General features: G+C 39.9%; 1 protein-coding gene across 2 annotated transcripts in view; it reads right to left on the reverse strand.

Moving 5' to 3' along the window:
• Nucleotides 1-19195, reverse strand: part of si:dkeyp-77h1.4 (uncharacterized) — an 85302-nt gene that overhangs the window by 14381 nt on the left and 51726 nt on the right. For both annotated transcript variants that reach the window (XM_057833773.1, XM_057833772.1), the window contains 7 exons: nucleotides 11963-12083; nucleotides 10164-10339; nucleotides 5846-5988; nucleotides 5547-5694; nucleotides 5307-5488; nucleotides 2084-2176; nucleotides 1482-2013 (listed from right to left, as the gene is read on the reverse strand). In XM_057833773.1, the coding sequence (XP_057689756.1) occupies nucleotides 1482-2013; nucleotides 2084-2176; nucleotides 5307-5488; nucleotides 5547-5694; nucleotides 5846-5988; nucleotides 10164-10339; nucleotides 11963-12083 (1395 nt within the window). The remainder of the gene's footprint in view (nucleotides 1-1481; nucleotides 2014-2083; nucleotides 2177-5306; nucleotides 5489-5546; nucleotides 5695-5845; nucleotides 5989-10163; nucleotides 10340-11962; nucleotides 12084-19195) is intronic.

Consider the following 19195-nt stretch of genomic DNA (forward strand, 5'->3'; position numbering starts at 1 on the left):
CAAAAGAGAATGAAAAAAACAAAAAAATCATTATCATTTTACACAAAACTCCAAAAAATGGGCCGGACAAAAGTATTGGCACCCTCAGCCTAATACTCGGTAGCACAACCTTTCGACAAAATAACTGCGAACAAACGCTTCCTGTATCCCTCAATTAGTTTTTTTACAATGCTCTGCTGGAATTTTAGACCATTCTTCTTTGGCCAACTGCTCCAGGTCTGTGAGATTTGAAGGATGCCTTCTCCAAACTGCCATTTTCAGATCTCTCCACAGGTGTTCTATGGGATTTCGGTCTGGACTCATTGCTGGCCACTTTAGAGGTCTCTAGTGCTTTCTCTCAAACCATTTTCTAGTGCTTTTTGAAGTGTGTTTTGGGTCATTGTCCTGCCGGAAGACCTATGACCTCTGAGGGAGACCCAGCTTTCTCACACGACGTCCTACATTATGCTGCAAAATTTGTTGGTAGTCTTCAGATTTATAATGCCAAGCACACGGTCAAGCGGTCCAGTTCCAGAGGCAGCAAAGCAACCCAAAACATAAGGGAACCTCAGCCATGTTTGACTGTGAGCACCGGTGTTCTTTTCTTTGAAGGCCTCGTTTTTTCCCTTTAAACTCTAAGTTGATGCCTTTTCCTAAAAAGCTCTGCTTTTGTCTTATTTGACCAGAGAACATTCTTCCAAAACGCTTTTGGCTTTCTCAGGTAAGTTTTGGCAAACTCCAGCCTGGCTTTTTTATGTCTCTGGGTCAGAAGTGGGGTCTTCCTGGGTATCCTACCATAGAGTCCCTTTTCATTCAGAGGCCGACTGATAGTACGGGTTGACACTGTTGTACCCTCGGACTGCAGGACAGCTTGAACTTGTTTGGATGTTAGTCGACGTTCTTTATCCACCATCCGCACAATCTTTCGTTGAAATCTCTCGTCAAATTTTCTTTTCTGTCCACATCTAGGGAAATTAGCCACAGTGCGATGTGCTTTACACTTATTGATGACACTGCGCATGGTAGACACAGGAACATTCAGGTCTTTGGAGATGGATTTGTAACCTTGAGATTGCCCATGCTTCCTCACAGTTCTTTGATCTTCTTTCTTTTCTCCATGCTCAATGTGGAACACACAAGGACACAGGACTGAGGTTGAGTCAACTTTAATCCATTTTAACTGGCTGAAAGTGTGATTTAGCTGTTGCCACCACCTGTTATGTGCGACAGGTAAGTAACAGGTGCTCTTAATTACACAAATCAGAGAAGCATCACATGACTTTTGAAAGGGTGCCAATATTTTTGTCCGGCCCATTTTTGGAGTTTTCTGTAAAATGATAATGATCTTTTTTTCCCATTATTTTTTTGTGGTTTTTCATTGCAAGCAAAATAAATGAAGATATTACTACCAAAGCATTTGGAATAGCAATCATTTTCTGGGAGAAATTGAGCATTATCCGATAAAATTGCAGGGGTGCCAATTTAATTGCGCCACCACATACCATTAGGAATAGGGTCCGTCAAAAACGGAATGTTGTCATCGGTGGAAGGAGGCTCATAGGCCATACCAGTGGCGGACGAAAACATCTTTTGGGGTTCGGGAGCTGGGCTCGGAGCTTTCGGGGAAGCTGACTTGGCCTCCAGACTGGTGCCGACAGGTTTTGGATCAGCTGGACTCGCCGGACTTTTGGGTCCGGGGCTCGTGGCAGGGCTGGTCTTGGCGTCAGCCGGCTTGGGAACGCCGAGGTTTACGGGGGTGGTCTCGACGTCTTTGGTTTCGGGTTTTGTTTCCACGGCCGGTGGAGCGCTCGGCTTGATTTCGGCTACTGGACTGGACTTAACTTTCTCTGTTGGCGGCGGAGGGGCGCTGGACTTTGTTTCCGGGGCGATGGAAATGCTCACAGCCTCCGAATCGGGGACTGGTTCGGGGGCGTCAGTATCAGTGTCCAGTGGGAGAGCAGTGTTAAAGCCAACACCGGAGTCGCTCGTGTCCAAATTGCCAATGCCGACCTCCTTTGATGAAACCTCCAAACCCTGCATTTACACAAGGAATGGTTCACCACATTGGAAAGACACTTAAATAATTCCTAAACCATCTTCCTACCTTAATGTCCACTTCAGTGCTTTGAGATTTCTCAGTGTTGTCAGCCTGGGAATGCTTGGACTCCTCACTTAGCTTTGTGATGTTCTTTACAACCTGTCATGATAAAAAAAAAAAAACATTTTTTTCAGCCTTTTCATGCCATGCTTTTAACTTAATAGCAAATTTTCTGGGCTAAACTGCAATTTTTGACAGAATTGCTTGGAAATATTTTGACTCCTTGGAAAAATGTCAATTTTTGCAGTAATGTTTTGACATAGACTTCACTATCAGTTGACGAGACAGCTCCTACAGACATTGCACCACAGCTTCCCGTAGGGGGCCGGGCCAGCCATAGCGTCGTGAAAGCTTTCACTGCGATAAACTCAAACACACGCTGCATTCTAACGCTGGATTTAGGTGGAAAGAGGACAGAGGTTTTGATGCATACAAGCAGGCAGGAGTGTCTCAAGAGTGATTTGGTCGATGATTCAAGGTACCGTATTGGCCCGAATATAAGGTGTTTTTTGCATTGAAATAAGACTGAAAAAGTGGGGGTCGTCTTATATTCGTGGTCTAGACAATATACCCATTCACGATGCTAGATGGCGCCAGATATCACTGAAGCGATGTTCTGTCATGACAGATCTCATCTACTCTCAAGTTTAACCAGTTTGCATTATTTTATTGCAATGTTTTTCCTTATTCAGATTTGTTTCAAGACTACAGTCACTTTGATGGTTAATGCAGTTATTGCAATTTTGTTGTATTATCACAATAGATTGGTTTATTTACATTTCAAAAACCAGAAGCCATTCATTTACGAATGTGATTGCATTTTAGTTTACATATTTAAATGTTCAGATATTAAAGAGTATGTCATGCCCTGGGAAAATGTTAATATTCCATCATTTATCCATAAACGCATGCCTTTTGTATTGATATCATGCCACTTCGTGTAATTACACACAAGAAAATGAGAGAAATTTGGCTCGATTGTCAAGCTAAAACGACCGGCGCCTGAGATCTGGCAGATTGTGTGTGTGACGTCATTACAAGTGAAGAGAGTGCCACCGGCCACTAGGGGGGCAGCGCCTGTCTGCATCAATATAATTCCTTCTAGTGAGGGGTGAATTAGCGGTGTTTTGAGCTGTTTATGCTGTTGCATTGTGTTCGTCCTGCACATATTCCAGGTTCCCTCATGAAGAAACACCCCTCGTTGTCAATAAAAGAGAATTCAGAATTGACAGTGAGGGGTGTTTCTTCAACAAGAAAAAAGGCTCAGTGCTTTAATACTGAAAGGCGGCGATGATGGCAGACCATTTCGTTTCTAGTTTCAGCGACGAATCCGACGTAGAAGGACGTAACGAATGTTCATCTAATGGTGACGAGGAGAGTTACTAAGCTTTAATTGGTGTTTTAGGTTACCAATTTGAGCCCAAACGAACGGCAATGCAGCGTAATGAAACGGTCATTGAGGGGAGCAATGACACTGATGAAACATCGGCAGCAGATCGTGTGGGAAACAACGAATGATATTTTTTGCATTTCTTTTTGTGAAGCTGATACACCGTGACCGCAAAATAAAGTAATGTATAGAATAATTATCATTTATTGCGCTATCATAGTTTTTCGCTCTACCAACAGACACAAATATGAATGGGATCAGAGGATTTGTTCTATATATTTTACGAGCAATAATTTGTACATGTGTCCAGTCCTGCATCCAATGCGTGATATTTTTTTATTATAAAAGAGTACTCACTCTGGCCATTTCGAGCTTGGCTGCTCCCCTCCTTTGCTTAGCCTTAGCCTCCTTTGCCAGTCATCGTCCTCTTTCTTGATATCTCGGGACATTTAGGTGGCTGGTGTATGGTGGGCACCGCATCTGCTTTGAGCAGCAATCTTGCAGCAAAACCCGATTTCACTTGTCCATAGTTCGAGAAGCTTTCAGGTGGAAAATAACAGAAAACCGTGCCGGAGGCTGGGTCTAGAAAATTAGCCCTCTTTGCACGGACGAACTTTACCCATTGTCTGCGTAGTCTAGCTTTTTGTTTTCGCGTTCGGGAACTCATGGATACTTTATTCCGATAAATAGCTATTTGTACACCACATAGCACAGCAGTTTTGAAGCATTTTAGTGATGTTTTGGTCAAACAAACCCGAACGCTACTCTCTCGTCGATAAAAAACAATGGCACCTGGCTCCGCCTCGACTGTCAATCACTTGTTGTGACGTCGCCGCCCCATTTGGCTGTTTCCGGAACGCTTTCGGAAATGTTCGTCATTTTCGATATATTTTCGATAATTGCTCATTAATGTGATTGATTTTTTTGTTAACTTTATCAATATTTGTTATCTTGGCACATAACGGTTCTATTGATGTCTCACACCCACTTTGCCGTTACATACCCTTTAAGATTTGAATGAGGCAAAATAACACGCGTTTTCTCTCAAATATATTGTTATAATCATTTGTTTCGAATGTACTTTAATTATTTTCTGTATAAAAAATAATTTGGTGTTCAAAAAGTCTTTTTTCAAACTTGAGTCTTGAATTAGAGGGGGTCGTCTTATAATCAGGGCCGTCTTGTATTCGGGCCAATACGATATATTAATTTTGTGGGTCCTAGTTTACTGTCAATGGGACCCAATGGAAATTTGCATGTGGGTTGGAGTTCTATATGAATGGTAGCAAATTAAAAATAAAGTTGATTATGCAGTCAAATTACTTCAAAGGGTCCAGTGTGTGATTTTCACATTGAAATGTATCTTGAAGAAGATCCAGTAAAACAGTTTGAAGTCGAAACTGGTGAAATCAGCCAAGAAATATTTTTGGGTGTGTCCTAAATGTCAGTAGGATTAAATGGGAGTTTTTTAGTCCAAAATATTGACCGCCAATGCAGATGTTTTTGCGGGACTGCCAATGGAGATTTTTTTTGCAGGTCTGAGTTGAAAATCAATTGCTGTGAATTGGGCACTAGAAATGTATTGGACCATTGGAAATTAATGGGATGTTTTTGTAAAATTTAGGTGGGAAAGTACATTATTGGCAAAAAAAAGTTTTAAAAGGGTTGTGTGTGTCTTGAATTCTTTTTCTTTTTTATGATAAAAAAAATGCAGGACTAGATACATTTTGAAAATTTGACATTTTAAATGTTTCTGGCAATGCTAAAAATCTATTTCTTTATTTTAAAAGGGTTTTTGGAGCAACCGTGAACGGGTCATTGGAATATTGATGCCTCAACCTGTCTGAACGCTTCCCCCTCGTCCTCTTTGCCAGCGTTCTGGGCGAGTTTCTCTAAAGCGGCGGCCCTCTTGGCCCTCTTCTGGACTTTGATTAGACAGGACAGCAGACAGGCCAGAAGAAGGAAGACCAGCAGGCTCAGCATGGCGATGATAGCCACATAGATGGACTCAAGCTTGTAGGCTGCCAAAGGACGGGAAATAACTCAATTGACCTTGATCTGACATGTTTTCAGTCTTACGTTTGAGTTCCATGTGGATGCTGGACACTGGGTATCCCTTTATGTCGGTGACTTTGAACAGGCCTTCATCAGAGCGCTTGACCTTATCCAGAAAGACCACAGAACCCTCCATGGAGAGACGGTCCTCAAAGCCAAGCGTGGTTTGGGCCTAACAATCAAAGGAAATGTGTGAATGTTGAGAAATAAAATGATCATGTGTCAGTTGAGGACTATAGACGTCCACTCCATTTGAACTTGGAAGGGCTGGCAGCAAATGACCGACAATGGTAGACAATGAGTTAAAAAGAAAGCATGCTTACATCTGTGAATTCTCCTCGATCCATGAGTAGGCGCAGTTGGTGGTCCCTGTCTGAGCTATAGTAAAGTTGCACCAAAGAGCTGTTGAGCATCAGGTTGATCTTCAGACGCTCGCCGTGAAGCAGGTTGACAAAGTATTGGTGCTCTGGAAAAGAAGTTGCACGACGTCAGTCGGTGAGTCTTTAGCCGCTTTCAGACATGCATTGAAATCAGGCAATGTGATAGTGCTTAAGCGGTACGTGCTTATGTGTGACTAGAATTTGCCAGTTTACTTTAATCTGATGTTACACAGAAATTTAGCGCCAAGAAACTTAGTCCCAAATTCCAGAGTATTTGACATACTGTAATTTCCTTATTCTTCTTGACCACAACAAGGAATGACAACTTTGAAAAGGCATGACGCAAAGAACACAGAAAAGATCTAGACTGTGAACTGGAAAGACAGTGAAGTCTGATAGCGGTTTCATTTTAAGGATGAGGAAGAGAATGTCAAACTTTTGAACGAGATGGCTTGGGACTCTTGGTTTAAGACTACATCACTACCAAGTTGCGAGAAGAGTACTTTGGCTAAGTTCATACCGCAGGTTTTAATGCACAAATCCGATTTCCCGACTCGAGTCAGGCATTAACTTGACTGTCTGAACAGGACAGGTCGCATAAAAGTGGAGCATTTCAAATACGATCTATGTCACTTTCATATGAGGTTAAAATCCAATCTGGGCCACATTTTTCCAGAATGTGGCTGCGGTCTGAACAGTCAAGTCCCCCAAATCGGAATTCATGCAGCAATTCCGTCAGCAAAGAGCGAGAGACACATGGCGCTATGTTAGCGATGGAGCTGTGAAATAGCATTAGCGCCTAGCTTGAATGCGGCTTTTAGGTAGGGTGATCAAACGTCCTCTTTTGCCCGGACATGTCCTACTTTCACGTAGTATCCTCGTCGTCCGGGCGGGTTTTATAAATTTATAAAAATGTCAGTTTTTTTATGATTTTTCACGGGACCAATTTGAAGAGAATCCCTCCGGCTGCTGGTTGGCTCCTACTAGAAGGGAGGGAAGGAGTAGTTCTTCTTGTTTTTGTTGGCAGTTTACCCCTATCATGAGGCATTACCGCCATCTACTTGGGTGACGATTTGGCCACAACGCCTGCCCAGTTGTTAAGTTTTTTAAGATAAATACGTATATAATGGCAACTGTTGACTTCTGTCGGAGCTTTGACTGTAAAATCTTGTTTGGTGTCGCATTGTTACGCTGCCGATGATTGCAAACTCATATAGCAAAGTTTGATTTTTGCCTCAGCTAACTATCAGTAAGCTAAACCATGCTAGGCATTATTTTTATTTCTTGGGAAACGTAGTTTTGAACTGCTACGTTTGGAAACATGCTGGTTGAATAGTCTGTCAGTTTTTTTCAGTTATTGTTTGTGTGCAATCTAGAGCATTAAATGAGAATATCAATTGAATGGGAATAACAATTTGTCAAGGACAATTGTCACTATAGTAATTTATAAAAATGTTTAGTTGGCCATAGCCTACTGTGTGTATGTGTACTGACTGGACTACATGTCCATGAGTCTGCATTATTATTATTTTTTTCCCCTTCAAAATGAGTGAGGGGGCACACTTTAAATATATTAAAGTGATATAAGCATCTTTGAGTGAACTTCGATTAAAATTCAAGTATCTTAAGGCCGGGCTGAGTGTCCTCTTTTTTGGAAATCAAAATATGGTCACCCTATTTTAGGAAAGGAGGGAGCTTGACAACAGTCATAAAAAAAATAAAATGAGGGGGAGGGAGGATAAGCCTGATAATGCTCGGTTTTCTTTCTGTGCTCAAAATGAGCAATATTTCAAGATTGCTTAAATGGCCGAGAGTCGGGGCAAACTGTCTGCATGAGTGTGCGTCATGCAAGCACTATGCGTGCTTGCTATCAATCCATATAAACTTTGAATATAAGACTAAATGGGGATTATTTATGTCTTTTATTTGTGTTCTGTTTTTGGAAATCAAAATATGATAACCCTAGAACGACGCTGAGCATGCATTTGTTTTGATGCTACTGTGCATGCGTGACAGTTCTCGGACTGCGAATAAGTGCGCATGCGTGACGGGCTCAACAGACAAAGGCAGTCTGAACGGGCACGCCAAAAAACTGATTTAAAAAAAAATCGGCTCTGTGTCCTGTTCAAGAGGGAACTTGAGTGGCATGCCTGAAAAAATTGAACTTACCGTACTGGCCCGAATATAAGACGGTGTTTTTTGCATTGAAATAAGACTGAAAAAGTGGGGGTCGTCTTATATTCGCAGTCTAGATGTTATACCTATTCACGACGCTAGATGGCGCCAGATATCATTGAAGCGATGTTCTGTCATGACAAATCTCAGCTACTCTCAAGTTTAACCAGTTTGAATTATTTTATTGCAATGTTTTTCCTTATTCAGATTTGTTTCAAGACTACAGTTACAGTTAGACTTCACTTTGATGGTTAATGCAGTTATTGCAAATTTTGTTGTTTTATCACAATAGATTGGTTTATTTACATTTCAAAAACCAGAAGCCATTCATTTACGAATGTGATTGCACTTTAGTTTACATATTTAAATGTTCAGATATTAAGATTTAAATGAGGCAAAATAACATACTTTTTCTCTGAGGTATATTGTTATAATCATTTGTTTCAGATGTACTGTAATTATTTTCTGTATAAAAATTAATTTGGTGTTCAAGAAGTCTTTTTCAAACTTGAGTCTTGAAAAAGAGGGGGTCGTCTTATAATCAGGGCCGTCTTATATTCGGGCCAATACAGTAACTAGTTTATTGTCAACATTTTTTAAATACTTTATTTCAAGGTTATATTTGATTTTTTTTTTTTCACTATCAATCTTTACAATTTGTATATAGATGAGTGTGTTCGAGAAGCTTGATTGTATGTATATACTTTTGATAAGGTGATGGGTGCAATACCTAACCTCACATAAAGATATCCTCCAAAGTCCAAACCCTTTTTGTGTTAGACTATATATATTATATTCACTATTTTGCACTGTTGGTCTACCGCATATAACCTTATTTGACTATAGTATGTAGAAAGGACAAAAACGCCTAGGACCATACCTGCTGTTTTTGTTGAATTATCAAATATATCTCATTTTTGCTGTTGAATGTTTATCCTAACAACTTCAATAAATGTTATCAAGCTTCAAAACGTTTCGTCGAGCATGTTTGGTTGTCAGTGGGACCTCAATATTACAAATTTTGACCCCAAAAAATAGTTTTTGGGGCTTTTTGGTTCCAAAATTTGATTATAATTGGTCAGTGAAGAAAACAACAGCTTGGGCATGTTATAGTGTCCTTAAAAAAAGGGACCCAACCAGGCCATTGTGAGCATTTTTTTCCCTAAGTATAAAGGCAACATCAAGGGCATGCAAATTCGGACAAATTAGGCTCTGGTGTTAAAGGGTTAAAGTATTATTGAAAGTGTGTCATTGTTCGGTCTGGTTTTAGAGTCAATGGCGGCCTAATCAGCACGCCAGCTCACACTTCAATTCAGAAATGATACAGCACATTGCATTAGGTCTAAAGTAGGGCTGTCAAACGATTAAAATTTTTAATCGAGTAAATCACATCTTGAAAATTAATTAATCGTAATAAATCGCAATTCAAACCATCTATAAAATATGCCATATTTTTCTGTAAATTATTGTTGGAATGGAAAGATAAGACACAAGACGGATATATACATTCAACAGACTGTACATAAGTACTGTATTTGTTTATTATAACAATAAATCAACAAGATGGCATTAACATTAACATTCTGTTAAAGCGATTCAAGGATAGAAAGACTTGTAGTTCTTAAAAGATAAATGTTAGTACAAGTTATAGAAATTTTATATTAAAACCCCTCTTAATGTTTTCGTTTTGATAAAATTTGTAAAATTTTCAATCAAAAAATAAACTAGTAGCTCGCCCTTGTTGATGTCAATAATTGCACAATGGTCATAGTGCTTAAACACATAAAATCAGTCGCACCCAAGCGCCAGCAGAGGGCAACAAAAAACACAAGTAACAAGTGGACATACAACTGTGCTGTCATTTTAATCTGTTTGAACGGGGCATGTGCGTTAATTGCGTCAAATATTTTAACGTGATTAATTTAAAAAATTAATTACCGCCCGTTAACGCGATAATTTTGACAGCCCTCGTCTAAAGACATATTCAGTTCACAATTACACAGTAATGTTGCAGTATTTATATCTGAAAGTGGTTATACACTTTAGGCTGTTGAGCGAAATCGCAAATAATACTTAAATCTCTCACCTATGACTTGGAGACAGATTTTGATTCGGATGGCGCCACGAGCGTCCCTGACTGTGTAGCTGCCATCGTCGGCCCCCGTCACCGACTTTAGGACCACGTGTTCGTCGCTAACACTGATGCGACCCTGATAGCCACCCCGGTCCACTCCCGTGCTAGTCCGTAACACGATGGCCGGTCTGAGGAAAAAAGGTGAATTTGAGAATACACTGCACTATGCACCTACAGTTGTGGTCAAAAGTTTACATACACTTGTGAATAACATAATGTCATGGCTCTCTTGAGTTTCCAGTTATTTCTACAACTTTGATTTTTCTCTGATAGAGTGATTGGAACAGATACGTCTTTGTCATATAAAACATTTATGAAGTTTGGTTCTTTTATGACTTTATTATGGGTGAACAGAAAAAAGTGATCAAATCTGCTGGGTCAAAAATATACATACATGGATCTGAAAAAGCGAATCATTGACTTGAACAAGTCAGGAAAGTCACTTGGAGCCATTTCAAAGCAGCTGCAGGTCCCAAGAGCAACAGTGCAAACAATTGTTTGTAAGTATAAAGTGCATGGCACTGTTTTGTCACTGCCACGATCAGGAAGAAAACGCAAGCTATCACCTGCTGCTGAGAGAAAATTGGTCAGGAGGGTGAATATTCAACCGAGAATCACCAAAAAGCAGATCTGCCAAGAATTAGAAGCTGCTGGAACACAGGTGTCAGTGTCCACAGTCAAGCGTGTTTTACATCTCCATGGACTGAGAGGCTGCCGTGCAAGAAGGAAGCCCTTGCTCCAAAAGCGACACCTTAAGGCTCGACTGAAGTTTGCTGCTGATCACATGGACAAAGATAAGACCTTCTGGAGGAAAGTTCTGTGGTCAGACGAAACAAAAATCGTGCTGTTTGGCCACAATGCCCAGCAATATGTTTAGAGGAGAAAAGGTGAGGCCTTTAACCCCAAGTACACCATGCCTACCGTCAAGCACGGTGGTGGTAGTATTATGCTGTGGGGCTGTTTTGCTGCCAATGGAACTGGTGCTTTACAGAGAGTAAATGGGATAATGAAGAAGAAGGAGGATTACCTTCAAATTCTTCAAGATAACCTAACGTCATCAGCCCAAAGATTGGGTCTTGGGCGGAGTTGGGTGTTCCAACAGGATAATGACCCCAAACACACATCAAAAGTGGTAATGGAATGGCTAAATCAGGCTAGAATTAAGGTTTTCGAATGGCCTTCCCAAAGTCCTGACTTAAACCCCATTGAGAACTTGTGGACAATGCTGAAGAAACAAGTCCATGTCAGAAAGCCATCAAATTTAACTGAACTGCAATCCTGCAAACCTGTCAAGAGGAGTGGTCAAAGATTCAACCAGAAACTTGCCAGAAGCTTGTGGATGGCTACCAAAAGCGCCTAATTGAAGTGAAAATGGCCAAGGGACAAGTTACCAAATATTAGCGCTGCTGTATGTATATTTTTGACCCAGCAGATTTGATCACTTTTTCCTGTTAACTCATAATAAAGTCATAAAAGAACCAAACTTCATGAATGTTTTTTGTGACAAAGAAGTATTTGTTCCAATCACTCTACCAGAGAAAAATCAGAGTTGTAGAAATAACTGGAAACTCAAGAGAGCCATGACATTATGTTCTTCACAAGTGTATGTAAACTTTTGATCACAACTGTATGTGTATACAATGTACAGAGCACTTTTTAAACCGACTGACACTTATTTTTTCATGATATTCTAATTTATTTATTTGAACTTTGTTGGTTTGTAGGTGTAGCTATTGCATTTGTGGTGATACCTGGATGTCAGGTTGGCCTCCACTGCAATGGGCCTGTGCTCCAGCGTGATGGGAGGTGTCACCCCTTTAAGCGGAATCTGGTAATTTTCTCCATATTTCACCGTCTGCTCGTTAGAACAATCTGAGGGCAATAGAAGCAATGTCAGTTGAGAGGGAAGAACTGTGGTGGGAAGTAAAACTATTGATAACTAGGTTGGTTATAAACATAAGTGGATTTTAAGGGGGGGCCAGGTGGGCCAGGCCCCCCCTGGTGTCCAAAGAGTGTCATTGCATGTAATTGACTTTCCTATATAAATATATATATATATATATATATATATATATATATATATATATATATATATATATATATATATATATATATATATATATATATATATATATATATATATATATATAGTTTTAAAGCAATAAAACTGCAAAAAAAAAAAAAAAAATTATAATGGGTCATAGTTATTTTTCGAGCATCTTAGACGGTCATTTGCTTTGCATATAATCAAATATATATATATATTCAAAAAACGATTTTTTTCTTTGATCGAAAATATTTTTTTTTGATTGAAGCAAATTTTGGGGGATTGAATGATTTAGACACAAATTTCCTAATCATAATATGGCCCAAACAAAAAAAAAATGCTTCAATCAAAGAAAACGTTTTCAATGAAAAATTAAGTGTTCAAATGCAAATTTTTCAATCTCAAATATTTTTTCGCATTCAAAAACTTTTTCTCTGATTGAAATTTTTCTTTTTTGGATTGAAGTGATTTTCTTTTGAAAATCTATATTTTTTGAAGCAACTTATTTTTCAATTGAATAATAAAGACAAAAATGTCCTAGCCAAAATTTGGCCCAAAAACAAATAAACATTACTTCAATCAAAAAAGTTGCTTCAATAAAAAAAAAAAAAAAAAAACGACTTCAATCCAAAAAAAAAAAAAAAAAAAAATCAAAGAAAAATAGCTTTCACATGCTTTTTTTTTGTTTTGTTTTTTGAGTTTCAAATTTATTTTTGCATTCAAACACTTTTTTTTTTTTAATTCAAGCCACATTTTTTGGTTGAATAATAAAGACACAAATCTACCTCCATATGGCTCCACCAAGGGGATACAATTTTTGACTGGTGTAACTACATTGGCACGACACCGGCGGGCGTACCATATTCAATGGATGACGATCTTGGCGGAAAGTATTGCCTAAGCAGCCTCATTTAGAATTCCCCTCAGGAATGATGGGGGAAAAAAAACGCTCATCGTCAACTTATTATTATAAATATTCTTGTAAGTTAATAATGCTGACACTGCGTTTCGGGGTCATCAACATGTTGTTCCCCCCCAGCCCCAAAAGTCAAACTCTGCCTATGGTTATAGACGTGTAATCCATTTTAAGAGAGATGACTGGCAGCAGATGATTACGTTTCAGTACCCTTCATGACGATTGACATCCAATACATTTGAATTGGGAGAGAGTGTCAGTAATCAGTCTTCCCATTTCAAATGGATTGGTGGTCTATCACCGTCAATGTCAGGAAATGTCTTAAAAAATGTTTCGGAAATGTTTAGAAAAACAAGCCTTTAATTGGACATTTGTTTATTGGGATGCAGACATGGTTATTGATTTTTCAGGTGAGTTTTCTGTTTTGGATAAATACTTATAAATACCAAAATCAATACAGGAAGTTTCAGGTTACGAACGAGTTCCTTTCCTACACTGGCAACTTAACCCGAATTTCTGCGTAAATCGGAAATATTTAAGTACCCCTAAATACCCCCTGAATCTCAAAATAACTATCCAAAAACAACTATTATACGTCATTGCATTGTCCTATCCAAGACGTTGGAGCTAAGTCCTTGCTAGACAGCGACCTAAGCTGTAATCTTCCCCCTCAATGTCCATAGGTTCTTCTTCGTGTGTACATGCACTCTTACTCGCGTACAGAAGTACTACCTGTTCTACACTTCCGGCGCCAAAATAAAAGCATTATCACAGAACAAAGGTCAACATAATAATCAAATGCACATTTGAATAGTCATATAATAGAATAGTCATATTAATAAAGTTACAAAAATACGATACAGTGAGGTACAATGAGGCAGAGGTGGATAGAGTAGCCAAAAATTGTACTCAAGTAAGAGTAGCGTTACTTCAAAATAAAAATACTCCAGTAAAAGTTAAAGTATTCATCCAAAAAAGTACTCAAGTACAAGTAAAAAAGTATTTTGTGAAAAGAATACTCGAGTAATGAGTAACATTGTGAGTAACTGCTTACATTTTTTGTTTTATTTATTTATTCATTTTTTAACAATGGTATTTTTTTCTGTGCACAAAGTTATCTTTATGAACCGGTTATAAATTCCAATGAGAGAAAAAAATATATATAAATGAAGCATTATTCGTCCAAAGAGCATTAGTGCCCTCTGGTGGAGAAAATAGTTCATAGTTTGAATAGTGAGTAATTCCTTCAAAATTACTATGATGAAATTAAAAGGATCATCTTTCCCTTTTATCCGTGGTCGATCAGTGCCAAATAAAAAACTGGGAGAGAGGTTAAAATCTGCGCTTTCGAGTCATGTTGAGGGCAGCGCTCTATGTCAAATACTTGATTTCTTAGGGTGCTTTAAAGACACCACATGATTGAACAGGCTGGCGTAAACATAGAACAGCAAGCTTGCGTCTGATTGATATAATGGAGTCGTGTGATTATTGTTGCGGTGTCACATTGGTGAAATTGGTAGAGCTACTCTTGGCATCGCTGGCAAAAAAAAAAAAAAAAATCTAACATGTAGAGTAAAGAGGAAAAATGTAACGACTCTTGTGGAGCCCAAATAGCGGAGTAAGAGTAGTGTTTTTTCTTCAAAAATCTACTCAAGTAAAAGTAAAAAGTATGGCCTTGTATAACTACTCAACTATAAGAACATTTTTCCTCAAAAAGTTACTCAAATAAATTTAACGGAGTACATGGAACACGTAACTACCCACCTCTGCAATAAGGTACTATTTACGCAACTAAAAAAACAAACAAACAAAAAAAACGACTGGATATAGCAAAATGGCGGACGAGACTCGGCGTCGTAAAGTCAAAAATCACGTGAGTCGGGTACGTCATAACCCGGGGACTACCTGTAATGTGATGACGTCACGCAGCCCTACATTTATTGCAAAATGGACCCGAAATGGTGCCATTCCTTTTTGCTTTGTTTGTGCTCATTTGTGCTGTAAAACATTTCTTTTGTGCTGCTATCGTTTTATAGATATTGAGATATTAATTTCGAGTGATGAGGTCAATCGCAGGCCCTCCGTCGCGGCTGATGGAGCGTACCAACCAATCACTAAAGGGGGGGGCTGCGAACCACGTCATTACTCAAAATTAATATCTCAAAAACGATAGTAGCACAAGCAGAAAATTTTACAGCACAAACGGAGCAATAACAACTGACACCATTTTTAATAGAAATGGGGGACTGGTTGACCTCAGACTGACCTATAAAAGAATGATAAATATCTCAAAAATGATAGCAGCGCAAACAAAACCTTTTACAGAAAAAACAAGCACAAACGATTGACATCATTTTTATATAAATTTGCGTCTGATTAGGGGCCAACCCAATGGAGGTGACACTTACCTCTTGTGCAACACTAAACAAAGTAATTAGCTACATTTTGATGCTTATTTACCGTATATGGAAGAGTATTGCATGATTACCGACCATTGACCATGAAAGACCTGTTAGTCTGCCTATTAGGGAATTATTATTGCCTATATTTATCAATTAAACCTGATCAGATCAGGCAAGTGGATAAACTAAGTACCTGCGTCCGAGATGTAAATACCTGGATGAGCACTAATTATCTTTTACTTAACCCTGAAAAGACAGAAGTCCTTATTATAGGCCCTAAAAGTGTGAGAGACTCTCTAACTTCGCAGATAGTCACTCTAGACAATGTGAGTGTAGCCTCAAGCACCACTGTTAAAAACCTAGGAGTTCTATTTGACACAGACCTATTATTTCAAGCTCATATTAAACAAACCTGCTGAACAGCCTTTTTTCACTAGCGCATCATAGCCAAAATTAGAAATATTCTGTCTAAAAGTGATGCAGAAAAATTAATTCACGGGCTCGTTACATCTAGATTGGATTACTGTAACTCCTTACTCGCAGCTTGTCCTAAAAGTTCCCTAAAAGGTCTTCAGCTAGTCCAAAACGCAGCAGCAAGACTTTTAACAGGAACTATTAGAAGAGAGCGCATCACCCATGTGCCCCAAGCCCTTCACTGGCTTCCAGTCGAGTTTAGAATTACATTTAAAATCCTCATTGTTACATTTAAGACCATTAATGGTTTGGGGCCATCTTATCTCACAGATGCTCTGGTTCCATACCACCCCAACAGAACACTTGGTTCTCAGAATGCAGGTCTACTGGTAGTTCCCAGGGTCTCTAAAAGTAGAGTAAGCGCTAGAGCCTTTAGTTCCCAAGCTCCTGTCTTATGGAATCATCTTCCAGCTAATATTAAAGAGGCCGACACAGTCTTTACATTTAAGATTAGACTAAAAACGATCCTATTTGACAAAGCTTATGGCCAGGTTAGTTGAAAACTGACTTAGACTCACAGTTCAGTCCGTTCAGTTGCCCTAGGAGCTATAATGCTGGGGGTAGTACAGCCACTGAGTCCTATCCCCTGTTTTTCACTCTACTTACCACTTGTTCCCTTCCCCCCTTCCCTCTGGGGGAGGGGCTACTTTTTTAGCCGCAGCAACCTAACTATCCTGACCCCTGGCTGGATGGACGTACTCGCAAGGCTGGAAAGGGCTACGGAGCAATTACCAAGCATCTTGGTGAAAAAGATCCACTGTTGGAGCAATCACTAGAAAATGGAAGAAGTAAAGCATGACGGTCAATCTCAATTGGAGTGGCGCTCTATGTAAGATATCACCTCGTGGGGTCTCAACGATCCTAAGGTGAGGAATTGGCCCACAAGTACACAACAGAGGTTGGTCAATGACCTGAAAAGACCTGGGACCACCGTTCCTAGGTTACTGTTGGTAATACACTAAAGGCGCTTTCGCACTGTTGTAACTATACGTAGTTCCTCGACCCTTTTGGGGGTGGATGACGTCATTTTGTGTGTTCGGATATGTAGGAACATAGGACGCGGACCTCGTCTTCAGAGCTACATTTTAGCGCCGCATCTGAAGTGAGTACTTTCCGCAGGGCCGCAGGAACGATATTACGTAGCTCTTTGGTGATTTGCTGAAATCAGCGCAAACACCCCCCTTACATTTCGCGCATCACGTGAACACTTAAATCCTTAGTAAACACGTCAAATACATTGTTTTACACTTACCCGTAGCCCCCTTTGTCTTCTACGGTCGTCTGCTACCCTTTTGGTCTCCATGAAACAAAGAAACATTGCTTGCCTTTGGCTCTGTTGTCTTTTAATGTGCGCTACCAGTCTTGTCATTAGACGCTGGGATTGCTCGCTGATGGAAACGATTCCCTTCAAACATGCAAGAATTGCTGCGGTGTCTTCAACGGTCTCCATTTCGTTGTCTTCCGTTTAGCTTATGCGCCGCTGCTTGGTGTGGCGACTGGCGAGTAATTAATAGGTCACTGGCGCAGACTTAAACGTCACAGCAGGTCGAATTGGGCGTAGTACCCCATGTGCGAACACGACTGCTTCGCGAAGGATAGCTCCTCGAACTGCAGGAGGGCGGGATAGTTAAAGGAGCCAAGTACTCAAATTCCTACAGTGCAAAAGCGCCTTAAGACGTCATGGTTTGAAATCATGCATGCCATGGAAGGTTCCCCTGCTTAAACCAGCACATGTCAAGGCCCGTCGGAAGTTTGCCCATGACCAGTTGAGGAGTCATGGAAGCAGATTTTGTGGTCAGATAAGATAAAAATAGAACTTTTTGGTCTTAATTCCACTCACTGTGTTTGGAGAAAGAAGTATGATGAGTACTATCTCAAGAACACCATCCCTACTGTGAAGCATGGGAGTGGTAGCATCATGCTTTGGGGGTGGTTTTCTGCGCATAGAATAGGACGAGTGAGCTGTATTAAAGAGAGGATGACTGAGGCTCTGTATTGAGAGATTTTGGGGAAAAAACTCCTTCTTTCAGTCAGAGCACTGAAGGTGGGTCGTGCCTCGGTCTTCCAACATGACAATGACCTGAAGAACAGAGCCAGGAAAACCAAGGAGTGGCTCCGTAAGAAGCATAACAAGGTTCTAGCATGGCCTAGCCGCTCTCCAGACCTAAATCCAATAGAAAACATTTAACGGGAGCTCAAACTCTGTGTTTCTCATCAACAGCCCAGAAACCTGACTGATGGGTGGGCCAAGATCCCTCTGGCAGTGTGTGCAAACCTGGTGAAAAACTACAGGAAACGTTTGACCTCTGTAATTGCAAACTAAGGCTACTGTATCAAATATTAACTTTCGTTTTCTCAGGTCTTTAAATAGTTATTTTCTGCACTGTATGTGTTGTCTGTCCCTTCAGTACAGGACCGTAGTTGTAGAGGACATTAGTGAGGACTTTGTTAGCGCTGGAGAAAAATCTGCTCAGTGAATGGCAAATCGCTTTAAATAAGCAGCAGGAGAAGCAAGCATTGGTGCTCGTAAGAAGCGTCTGAGTGGTATAAAAAAAGAACAGATTGTCAAGAAAAGAGGGAGCAGTGAACCAGAAATATAGGGCTGGGACTCTGAGGGGATGAAATCGGCAACACAGCAGGGAAGAAAGGAGGAAAGGAAGGAAGGAGAGTGGGCCGTTGCTTAAAGAGCGGCATAATTACAGGCTGGCGGCGTCACTCGGAAGACACACGGTGATCACAGCAAACATACAAACCTCGTCATCATCTGGCAAAGCATGACACACTCCATATGGCGCGTATTACAGCTTTGCGCTCGCCTTTGAGCCACGCTTGCATTCACAAACATCTGCTTCAATTCGCTCAGAACTGATATCTTCTGGACGGAGCTTTGTGGATTATTGAATTGTTAGCATATTTGGACCTCTTTTTTCCTCAAAGTGGCAGTTTTAGTGTGATTGGACATAGATTTAACAGGTTATGAAACATCTTTATTCAAGTGCTCTCATTTTCTTTGTTCTGTGAGAAAGTTTTTTTTGTTTGTTTTTTTTTTTTAAATATGGTATTATTCCCTTTTTTAGCCAAAACCAAAGAAAACTGCTAACATTTAGATGACATTTTAAAATGAGCAGTTGTCCAATAAAAACCA

Source organism: Corythoichthys intestinalis, chromosome 4, assembly GCF_030265065.1.
Source record: "Corythoichthys intestinalis isolate RoL2023-P3 chromosome 4, ASM3026506v1, whole genome shotgun sequence".
Taxonomy (NCBI): Eukaryota; Metazoa; Chordata; class Actinopteri; order Syngnathiformes; family Syngnathidae; genus Corythoichthys; species Corythoichthys intestinalis.